At 36.8% G+C, this 12,051-nt stretch overlaps 1 protein-coding gene across 1 annotated transcript in view; it reads left to right on the forward strand.

Annotated features, from left to right (window-relative positions):
• DNAH6 (dynein axonemal heavy chain 6) overlaps positions 1-12,051 on the forward strand; it is a 297,879-nt gene that overhangs the window by 110,388 nt on the left and 175,440 nt on the right. Inside the window, exons 19-23 of the mRNA XM_068564239.1 lie at positions 3,499-3,711; positions 4,398-4,490; positions 6,315-6,434; positions 8,403-8,583; positions 11,093-11,189. Of these exons, the coding sequence (XP_068420340.1) occupies positions 3,499-3,711; positions 4,398-4,490; positions 6,315-6,434; positions 8,403-8,583; positions 11,093-11,189 (704 nt within the window). The remainder of the gene's footprint in view (positions 1-3,498; positions 3,712-4,397; positions 4,491-6,314; positions 6,435-8,402; positions 8,584-11,092; positions 11,190-12,051) is intronic.

A 12,051-nucleotide genomic window follows, 5' to 3' on the forward strand; every position in this document is an offset into this window, starting at 1 on the left:
ACCAAATGTAAAATAGACAGCTAGTGGGAAGCAGCCTCATAGCACAGGGAGATCAGCTCGGTGCTTTGTGACCACCTAGAGGGGTGGGATAGGGAGAGTGGGAGGGAGGGAGACATAAGAGGGAAGAGATATGGGGATATATGTATATGTATAACTGATTCACTTTGTTATAAAGCAGAAACTAACACACCATTGGAAAGCAATTATACGCCAATAAAGATATTTTATAAAAACATGAAAAAAATTTTAAAAATAAAAAATAAAATAAAATAGATTCTCTATCGTTGGTGAAAAAAAGAAGAAAAAAAGTGACGAGTTATATTTAAGAGACACAGAAACCAAGTGAAAGAATTTTCAATGGCCCAAGTTGTAATGATTTGACCAAACAATAAATAATACAATATTGTGTTATAACCCAAATTATAAAATAAATATCCATGAGTTCATATTGACATAAGTAAGTAACTGAGTGGATGAATAGATAGATAAATAGGTAGATAGATAGACAAAGGATAAAAGACAAATCCTCTATAAAGAAAAATTCCAAATAACTTATGAGGATACTACATCTCAAGACAGTGGAGCTTTATTTATTTTGATGCTCCATTGTTAGGTGTACTCACACTTAGTATTGCTATTTCTTCTTGGAGAATTGACCCTCTTATCATTTATATATTTTCCCTCTTTATTTTTTATAAGATTTCTTCTTCTGAAGTCTGCATTATCTGAAATTAATATAGTTAGTATATATTTCTTTTAGAGTTTTCATGATATTACTTTCTCCATTTTTTCACTTTTAACTTTTCTATGTCTTTAAAGTATTTCTTAGACAGCATAAAATAGGTTCCTGCTTTTTATCCAATCTGCTTTTTAAAAGTCTTTTAAATGACATGTTTAGACCATTAATATTTAGAATATTATTTATATGGTTGGATTAAAATTGTCATCATGCTGGTTTTTTATTTGTTTGTTGTTTCTTTTTTCCTCTTTTTCTTTCCTCTCTTGATTTAATTGTATAGGTTTTATGATTCCATTTTATCTTCTCTATGGAGTTATTATTCATACTTCATTAAAGCAATTTTTAGTGGTTGTCCTAGATTTAAAATATAGATTTTCAGTTAATCCAAATCAACCTTCAAATAATATTATACTGCTTCATGTATAGTGTAAAGAGTTTATAATACCATACTCCCAATCCTCCCTCTCATCCTTTGTATTAATGTTGTCATGTATTTTACTTTTATATGTAGTATAAACACTACATGTTGCTACTATTTTTGTTTTTTATAGTTACCTTTTAGGAGAATAAAAATAGGAAATGAAATTTATTTTACATCTATTCCATTTCCAATGTTCTTCATTTCTTTGTATGGATCAAAGTTTCTGACTCATAGCATATTCATTCTGCCTGAAGAACTTCCTTTAATATTTCTTACTGAGTAGGTATGCTAACAAGGAATTCCCCAAATTTTTGTTTTGAGAAAGTCTTTATCCTTTATTTTGAATGATATTTTCACTGGTATATAATTCTGAGTCGGCAGATTTTGTTTTTTCTTTCAACAATGTAAAAGTATCCTTTTGTTATCTTTTTACTTGCATGATATTTGACAAGAAGTCTGCTGCAGTTCTTATCCTTGTTCTTCTGTAGATAATATGTATTTTTTGTCTGGCTGCCTTCAAATTTTTCTCTTTTTCTTGGTTTCTTGCAGTATGAAATGTGATATGCCTGGGTGTATGTTATTATTGTTTACCATTTATATTTATCCTGCTTGATGTTCTCAGAGTTTCTTGGATCTCTGGTTTTGTGTCTGCCTTTAATTTTGAAAAAAATTGCAGCCATTATTTCTTTGATATCTCTTCTGATGTGTTTTCTATCTCTCTTATCCTTCTGGGATTTCTATTACATGTATGTCAGACCATCTGATATTGTACCAAGCTCATGGATATTCTGTTCTAGGTTTGCGGGGAGGGGGCAGGGGAGCGTTTCACTGTTTTTTCTCTTTGTGTATGAGTTTGGGTAATTTCTACTCACTTACCTTCAAATTCACGGATTCCTTGGCTGTGTTCATCTCATCAAAGACATTCTTTGTATCTCTTACTGTCTTCCTCATTTCTAACATTTCCATTTGATTTTTAATTATAGTTTCCATCATTTCATTGACATTTCCCATCTGATCTTGCATGTTGTCTGCCTTTTCCATTAGATCCATTAACATATTAATCACAATTAGTTTAAGTTCTATCTGTTAATTCCAACACATGTGTCAGATTTGAGTGTGATTCTGATTAATTTTGTATCTTTTTGGATGTATGTTTGCCTTGCCCTTTCACATACTTCTTAAATGTTTGTTGAAATCCAGACATCTTATGCAGAACAGTAGATACTGAAGTAAATAATTTTTATGCCTGGAAATGATAATGCCTTTCCTTCTACTTGGCTTTCTGTGTGGCATGTTATATTAAATCTGGTTAGAAATTCGACTAGATTTGAAGTTTGATGTTGCTGTGGTTGCCCTCAGTATACCACAGTATTCAAGTTGTTCTAGTGATACCTTGTGTTTAGTTTGGTCTGGTTTGCCAAAGGTCATTTTTTCAATTGCTGTTTTCCCTGACCTTGGGTCATTCTTTCATTTTATGCCCAGAGAAAATCTGTATCTTGCAGCTTTCCACTCTCTAGTCCACTGTTATTTTTACTCAGTACTTGTTAGCCTGGTGGAAGAAGCGAGGAGGGATATTCCCTCGTGTTCTGATTAAGTTTCTATCCTAACAAAGCACTGTGTTCCTTGTTCGCAAAATTCTGAGCTTCACAGTTGTTCCTGCCCCTCCTCCAGCTTTAGTAATAAGCTTAGAATGTATTTCTGTCCCTCCTCCATGGGTGGAGTTTTTTTTTTTTTTCCTGTTCTGTTTCTCCAGTTATGTACAGATACCTACAATGAGTTATCACCAATGCCTTAAGGTAATAATTTTTGTTGTTCCATAGGGAAGGTAGGAGAGATTGGTTGGTTAGAGTTACAGTAGTGGCAACTGTTTCCCTCCCTCAGCCAGCGCCATAAGATAAGCTTTCTTAGGATTCTTCCCAATCTTCTCTGTGAACACCTCTATATTTGTAGCCCCCAGGGACTTCACACTCTCATGCTACCCTACATTCAGTCTTAGCAACTTATTTTTAAAATTCAGCAACATCTTCTAACTAGTTTAAATGGCAACCGAAGGCATCTCTCCTTGGTAAGCAAATTCTCAGGTCCTGTTTCTTGCTGTGGAGAAAACTGTGGGTACCAGTGTCTCTTCAAATTTTGACTTAGTTGGTTTCCCTGCAGCCTCACTTTTCTGATGGGTTCAATACAAGTCATTAACTTGCAGTTTGTGCAGATTTTTCTTTGTTGTAAGAGTGTCATTGGTGTTCTTTCCAGCTCTTTATGTGCCCAAATTGAAACCAGAAGCCTTGGGCTGTTTTTAAGATAAAAAGGATGGTGTCTCTGAGAGTGTTTTGTTTTCCAGCTTCCAGTTATCATTAACCTGAGGAACCCAACTCTGAAGCCTAGACATTGGGCAGCTATTGAACAAACAGTTGATGCCACCCTAGTAGACCTTGACATTCCATTAACCTTGGAGAAGCTCTCTGAGTTGCATGTTTTTGACTTTGGCCGAGAAATCCAAGACATTTCTGGACAGGCTTCTGGAGAAGCTGCCTTAGAAACAGTTCTTAAAAAGGTAAACCTGAAAAATGTGTATTCTGAAGATCAGGGAATGTAAAGGTTTTCATATTCAATGAGATCATCAACTTTTGTTTTATCTGAATGGGTTTTTCAACATTGCAGCTTTCACCCTCTCATTATCAGTTATCCTTGTGCTGTTTCCTTACATTTATATCATTATTATTGTTATCACCTCTATAAATATCTTCTTTCTGCTTAGCTTATAATCCAACAGGAACTTGATGGCAACAAATTTGCATGCTTTATATAAAGAACCACATACCAAGGAAGATCTCTTATGCCAAAATACATTATCTTTCGAACTTACGTACTAGAGAAGACTAACTATACAAAATGCTTCAAAAGCACATTGAGAAGATTTCTCTACTTAGGATATTTAACCTCCTTACCCAAAAACACACATCTTCCAACCATCTATGTAAAAAGAATTTTTTTCTTTTAATTAAAGCATGAAGTGGGAGGGAATACACATTAAAGTATCACAAATTATTCATATGTTTTAATGTTATTCAATAAAATTAAGCAAATCTTTGTCATCTAACCTAGAAGATTTTAAGAATTTTAAAGGCAGGAGGAGATTAGGATAATTATGGAGTTTTCACTTATTTCATTCCACATGCATTTATCAAGTACCTACACACAAATGAACTGAGCTATCCTAAGACTTGAACTATTTCTAAGGTGGAGGATTCTTGGAAAACAACTGAATTTGTCGTCCTCCCTCACCGTGACTCCAAAGATGTGTTTATCCTGGGTGGCACAGATGACATACAGGTGGGTAACTGGGTTATTGAAACTTATGTTGAAGGTTCTTGTGAGACCTAGTCCTAAATATTCTATGGGAGATTATGATAAAGGACTGAAATATGAGAGTTATTAAACTAGGAAAAATCTAATTGGGAAGACAAGATATGAATATGAATAATTGACATGAATACTTGTACCTGAAATATTTAGCAAAGCAATAGATATGTCATATATATATAAGAGTTATAATCTTGTAGTTGATAACTGTTGAGGAATTTATAAAAGCAAAGAGATCAGTTGTGGCTGAAGTGATCAGAGAATCCTTCCTAGACCAGCGAAGTCATGCTGGACCTTAAAAATCTGGGGGTCTGATAGGCATAGATGAGAATGGAAGGTATTTTAAACCATTTAAATGAGGCAAAGAAGCGTGAATGAGCATTTTAGGTTTATATCATACTAAGAAACTAAATTCACTTGAATTTTTTGAAATTGGGAGTAGATGGTCATGCTCTATTAACAACAAAAGAAGATAAATCTAACCCATGTGTTTGGAATATTCTTAGTGACTTAAAATCCAAAGGGCACATTTGTTTAGTAAAAGAATCTGGGAATTATGATTCAATTTAAAAATCAAAGTCCACACAGAGACCTATATTCAATATCCTGTAATAAACCATAATGGAAAAGAATATGAAAAAAATGTAAACATATGTATAACTGAATCACTTTGCTCTACAGCAGAAATTAACACAATATTATAAATCAACTATGCTTCAATAAATTTTTTTTTAGAAAAGCAAAGCCCTGGCCTGTTAGGGTGTACCCAGACCAGAATTAGAGGTGAAATGGCTTTGCCAGGTGTAGTCTGGAAGAGCAAGACCAGACGTCACTCTGTGCAGTGGAGGGGAGAGCAGACCCAAGATGGAAATCAGTCAGTATGAGGCCAAGTGATGCCAGGTGATGGGGCTTCTGCTCTCAAGAAGTTTATAGTTTAAATAGAGCAATTAAAATCCTTTAGATTAGCAGACACATTTTTTTAAATGTACATGTTCTGCGAGGGGTGCTGTGGTGTAAGGGGAAGGAGTAGGGGATGGGGGAGGTAGAGGGAAAACTGTCTATAATCATCCAGAGCTTGACATGAATGAGTTCAGTTTCCCTCTTCCTCAAGATAATTGAGGGAAAGTGATGTTTCATTGGGTAGGGAAGGCACTTACTTTTTCAAGTTTTGAGCACTTTGAGAAATAAAGACCTGGATGACCAAATGATATAAAGAAGGTACCAGATACCTTGTAGGGGGGAGACTGGAGAAGAGTGCTGAGCTAAACAGAAATGTGTGCCATTAATAATTACAGAAACAGCCAGGATTTGACAATCAGAAGTTCCTTGGTGACATTTAAGAGAACATCATAGTGCATTGTAAGCCCTAGTGAAGGAGAGAAGGAGGGGAAGTGGATGGGTGGGAAACAGTAAGTGAGATTAAGCTGTTTATTCAAAAAGTTGGCTTTTAAATGATTTGGGATTAACAGATACACACTACTATATATAAAATAGATAATCAACAGGAACCTACTGTATATATAGTACAGGGAACTCTACTCAAAATTCTGTAACAACCTATATGGGAAAAGAATCTGAAAAAGAATGGATACATGTATGTGTGTAACTGAATCACTTTGCTGTACACCTGAAACTAACACAACAGTGTAAATCAACTATATTCCAATATAAAATTAAAATTTTTAAAGTAAAAATAAAAATAAATAAATGGGCTGTTGGAATTAAATATCTGTAATTATCTTTGAGAGCAAAAACACATGGTGTCGCATGTATTTTCTTCACCTTTCCTTAAAGGTCCTTCTTGATGACAGCACCATCAACATTGCAACCATTGCCTCATCACGTTACATTGGTCCACTGAAAACTCGAGTGGATGACTGGCAGAAACAACTTGCTTTGTTTAATCAAACACTGGTGAGTAAGGATAATTTCAATTCATGGACTCAGAGAATTGGATTTAGAAATCATTTGTTCAGTCACTTAAATATTGTACAGTTTAGATATAAGATTTAATTATTGACATTTTATTATGCTCAAAATGTAAGGAAAATGCAAATATATTGAACTCTTCTTTGCAAGACTATACCATCACCCTTGTATTAGTTATTATTGCTGTGAAACAAAATACCACAAACTTAGTGGTATAAAACAATCTACATTTATAGTCCCACAGTTTCTGTGGGTCAGGAGCTCATAAGTATAAGCTTAGCTCTTATACTCAGGGTCTCACGAGGGTTCAGGCAAGATGTGGGCCAGGACTGCGTTCTCATCAGAGGTTCAACTGAGGAAGGACGTTGGCAGAAATCATTTTCTTGCAATTCCGGGACTGGAGGTTTCATTTTCTCACAGGCTGTCAACCAGAGGCCATCCTCAGCTCCTCCATGTTGCCCACAGTTTTTTTGCATGTGGACTTCCTCAACAAGACCGCTTGCTCCATCAGTCTAGCAGGGAAGAGAAAGTCTCCTGGCAAGACAGAGGTTACAGCCTTGTGTACTGTACACATAACTGTGTACATCCTGTTATCTTTGCCATATTCTCCATAGCTAGAAGTAAGTCACGGGTGGCACCCACACTCAAGGGGAGAGGATCACACAAGGCCAGGAAGCCCAGGTCTTGGGGCCCACCTTAAGAGTCTTGCCACAGCAACCTCATATTTACTAGACAAATACTCACTGCTGCTTGAAGTCTCCTTGGCACCCTTCCTGTCATACACACCTTCTCTTTATTTTATTCAACCTCAGATTATTCCATAATAAAGAACCCACTTACTCTGGTCTCACTTTGTTCCCATCCAATCTCTTTCTTAGACTTCATTTTTTTACCTTGATTTAATTATGTTGTGGTTTTTATATGTTCTAATATGAAAAGTTATCTGTGAAATAATAAAGGTACTAAGTAGGAAAAGGCAATTTGTTCCATCCTCATTTCATAGAGATCTCTATGATGAATCCATCCTCTTCAATGGACACTTTTTAACCTGATGCCTGTCCAGCCTTCTGTACTGATGGCTGAGCCCCATGAAGGGAGAGACTAAATTTAGATCAAAGTAAAGGGCATGTTTCCATAGAAGGTCCTTAAAAGAAGCAGTGCTGAATAGTAGGGACCCTTCAGAGAATTAAGTGTATAGAAAGTGTGAGACCTGAAATAAACCAAGGAGTGGTTGGGACATTAGGGCTTAAGCATAGCCCCCAAATCTAGAGTGAGATGCAAGAAACCCTTTCACGGATCTCAGGCCCACACATGCGATGGCAGGAGGTGCAGAGGAACGGTGAGGTCTATAGACTTTAGATCTGACCCTGCATTTCTGCTTTCTCTGATTAACAGCGATTGTCTCTAGGAGGAAAGTGATGCGTGATTTTCTTCTTCCTCCCAGTGTTCTGTCTTTGCCACACGTTCTGTTACAAGCAGGTTTTACTTTTTTAATTGAAGAAAATGAATCATATTTCTTCTTAAAAAGAGGGAGAGGGAAGAATAATAGACATAATTGAGGCAAAAAAAAGAAACCCTTTTTTGCTAACCATTTTTATATTTGGAAATAGTAAGTCACTAAACTTGCCACTTCCCAAACCTTCAGATTCCTTTAAGTAAGAATCTTGCCTCCACCTAGAGTGTCTCCTCTGGGCATTTTAATCCTCTTTCTCTGGGTCCATTCTGGTTACCACAGAGTAGTAGACTCGTTATAACTCTACTCAGTACAAAAAATGGGTTGAAATTAGGCTGAGGTGAGACTTGGACCTTTTAATGAGGTTTCATTTCAAAGGACCTGTGAGAAGCTGCCAAAAGGAAAAAGATACAGTGAATCCCCATGTAATTATTTTTAATGTAACTGTATTTTTTCAATCTGAGGTTAAAAATCTGGTAATGTCCCTATTTTTCTCCTAGGAAGAGTGGCTGAACTGCCAGAGAAACTGGCTCTACCTAGAGAGTATTTTTAATGCTCCAGATATTCAGAGGCAGTTACCTGCAGAAGCCAAGATGTTCCTTCAAGTGGATAAGTCATGGAAAGAAATCATGAGGAAGGTGAATCGGCTGCCTAACGCTCTCCGAGCAGCTACTCAACCAGGTAAAAGAGAAACCACAAAGGACTTTACAGTTATTTAAAATGTCCATCACCTGTAAGATTCTAATAAAATGTGGTACATTCAACCCTTGATTCCAGTCAGCGTTGATGACCAGGAACATTTGTAGTACATTTGACACTCTTGCTAAACAATGTGAATCGGACACTGTTGTTGTTATTTTATTACTATTAGTATTATTATTATCGTCAACATCATCATCATCTTTCAGCTCAGTTCATAGTTTTGGCACAAAAGAATCTACTTCTTTTGCTGTTTTTAGAATTGGGGGATCCTGCCACAGAGTATCAGTGATGCTTCCATCTCACAATTTAGGCTACAAAAAATACATTTACATTCAGTTGACCTATTCTGTTAAAGTTCTCACAGACTTATAACCATAAAAATTTCCACACCGTATTTTAAGTAATTCATTAAGACCACTTACGAATATTGCCACTAATGGTAATTCTAATCTCAGGGTTGAAATGTGTTTTATTTATTTTTTAGATTAATTTTTATTGGAATATAGTTGATTTACAATGTTGTGTTAGTTTCTGCTGTACAGCAAAGTGAATCAGTTATACATATACATATATTCACTCTTTTTTAGATTCTTTTCCCATACAGGTCATTACAGAGTATTGAGTAGAGTTCCCTGTGCTATGCAGTTGAAATGTGTTTTAGTAAGTTCTCTTTCTAAGGATGTGGAATCAAAGTCCTTCCGGGTGATTACACATACATGGTGATTGAACTTTACGGTTGTATCACAGCCTCAGCAGGATTGATTGTTGTTCTGCAAATGGCAGCACATTGCCTATCCTGGTGACATGGACAGAGAGCTTCCTTGTCAAGCAGAGGCAGCCTGCTGGACTATACTCTTTGCCCAAAGACTCTTACATAAAACATAAACAGGCAGGAAAAACTCTATGGGATGATAAAATCGAAAACCTTAAAACTTTGGGGCTTCAAGAGGCTGCCCACAATCCTTGGTTCCTGGTCCCCTTCCAGTCAGAACTGCATCACTCCAGCCTCTTCTTCTGCCATCACATCTCCTTCTCTGTCTCTTATAAAGACCCCTGTGGGGAATTCCCTGGCAGCCCAGTGATTAGGACTCCTCTCTTCCACTGCAGGGGGCACGGGTTCGATCCCTTGTTGGGGAACTAAGATCCCGCAAGCTGTGCAGCATGGCCAAAAAAAAAGAAAAAAGAAAAAAAAAAACAAAAAAGACCCCTGGGATTACACTGGGCCCACTGCATGATCCAAGATAATCTCCCCATCCTATGATCCATAACTTAACCACATCTGCCAGGTGCATTTTTCCATAAAAACTAACATATTCTCACGTCCTCGGGATTAGGAGATGGATATATCTGAGAGATCTTTATCTTGCCCTGCACATCCACTTAATGTGCATATTCAAACCTTTTGCTGCAAAAATATTAATGTGTTTTATTACAGAGTGCTGCCCCAGTGCCAACTGGACTTTTGTTATATAATGTAACTTTTGAAATTAAAAAAAAAAAAATCCAAAATACATTTGGTCCTAGGAATTTCAGATAAAGGAGTGTGGACCTGTATATATCATTTCAGGTGATGATAAAGCAGTGAAGAAAAATTAAGCAGGGTAAAGGCGCTAGAGAGTAGTTGGGGGCTGCAGTGTGTGTGTGTGTGTGTGTGTGTGTGTGTGTGTGTGTGATGAAAGGAGTTTTTTGATAAAGTGGCTTTTGAGTAGAAATCTGCAGGAATGAGGAAATGAAACAGGTTCGTGGATCTAAGGGAGGATTGTTAAAGGCAGAGAGAAGAACAAAGACCCTGCGGTAAGAGCATGCTTAGCGTACGTGACTGTCACCAAGGACGCCAGAGTGGGGTGGAGTGCAGCCCACAGGAGAGGGCTTAGGAGTGAGGCCAGAGAGGTGAGTGTGCTTGGGTGGCGGGTTGGGGATTGGATTAGGTCACTGATCACGTAGAGACTTGGAGACCATGGAAAAAACCGGATTTGATTCTCAGACAGGTGGGGAAGCCAGGCACTGTGATACACACCAAAACATCAACATCAAGTGAGACATGAATCTTGCTCCTTAAGGTGCTACAGTTTAGTGATAAAGACATAGGATGCTATTGCCACAATTTTTTTACATCTAAATATGGCAGAAAAAACAGAAGACATGGGTAAGAAAGTGACAGAGAATATGTAGTGTTTAGAGAATGGCAACAGTTTGGCTTTGGTTTGTGCACCTCCAGCCCCCAAAAGTGGGGGGTGCCAGATAAAAAGGTTTCAAATTAATTACCTGTTCATCTGTGGCAAATATCAAAATTAATGTTATTATTAAAAGTTATAGTTAACATTCTTAGCCAACCCCCCCCCCAAATTTTGAGTTATTAGACCATTCTTTCATCAAATAAAACCAAAACTTTAAAAATGTTAATATCATATTTTACTTCCACCTAAAATTATATTCTCTATTTATTTTAACACAACTTTACCAATACCTTTTTTTTTTCAATGAACAGGACTTCTGGAGACTTTTCAAAATAATAATGCATTACTTGACCAAATTCAGAAGTGTCTAGAGGCATATTTAGAATCAAAAAGAGTTATCTTTCCAAGGTAAGTTTATAAAGCTACCAACAATATTTTTTAGTAGTTAAGAGTATCCATTAATTTGTTAGGATATATTTAAAAACAAACTATAAAATCAAAACATCAGGGAACCAAAGAGGGAAACAAGAAAGGTATTTCATAATAGCAATCCGGTTAATATCTTGATTGGGGCGTGTAAATGTCAAGGATAAATATACAATATTTGGTTTAAGTGGATAAGTACCCAAGGTGCTGGAAGGATTCTTGATCACAGCATCGTTTCACTGCTGGGTGTGTATGTGTGTACCTGCATGTGTGTGTGTGTCCACAGATGGGTATGTAAAAAGTTAGAGGCCTTTGTTGCCTGAGCTGGTTTCTTTAGGTTAATTGGTGGCCCAAGAGGGTTACTGTAGAAGTCGTCTAAGAGGTCATTTCACAAATTCCAAATGAAATTTTTTACTCATCCATTCATTCTAGAAACATACCAAATGTTTTGCTCAGTGATAAAAATACAAAGAAGAAAAGGCCAGATCCCCACTCTAATGGAGCTCGTGGTTAACGGGTGGACAGTTATGTAAATACACCATTTCAATATAATTATATATGACTACACTATGACTACCTGATGGTAGCAAGTGCTCCGTACTTCAGTCATTGGGGGCACATTGTACCGTAACATAGACAATATCAAAAAATGGTTCATCTTTCATGGATTTTTCCTGTTAGATGTAAAGGAAATGGCTGTTAAAGTCTCTCCTAGGACAAGCACTGAGTCAGCCAGGGTTAGGTGCTTATGTGGGTTGCTTGGGTAAGAGGGGTTGTTGCTGGGTACCAGGACAGGGTATGTGTGTGCACAAGATATCCAAGAGCTGGGAGATTTGATTGAGTT

This window comes from Eschrichtius robustus, chromosome 15, assembly GCF_028021215.1.
Source record: "Eschrichtius robustus isolate mEscRob2 chromosome 15, mEscRob2.pri, whole genome shotgun sequence".
Taxonomy (NCBI): Eukaryota; Metazoa; Chordata; class Mammalia; order Artiodactyla; family Eschrichtiidae; genus Eschrichtius; species Eschrichtius robustus.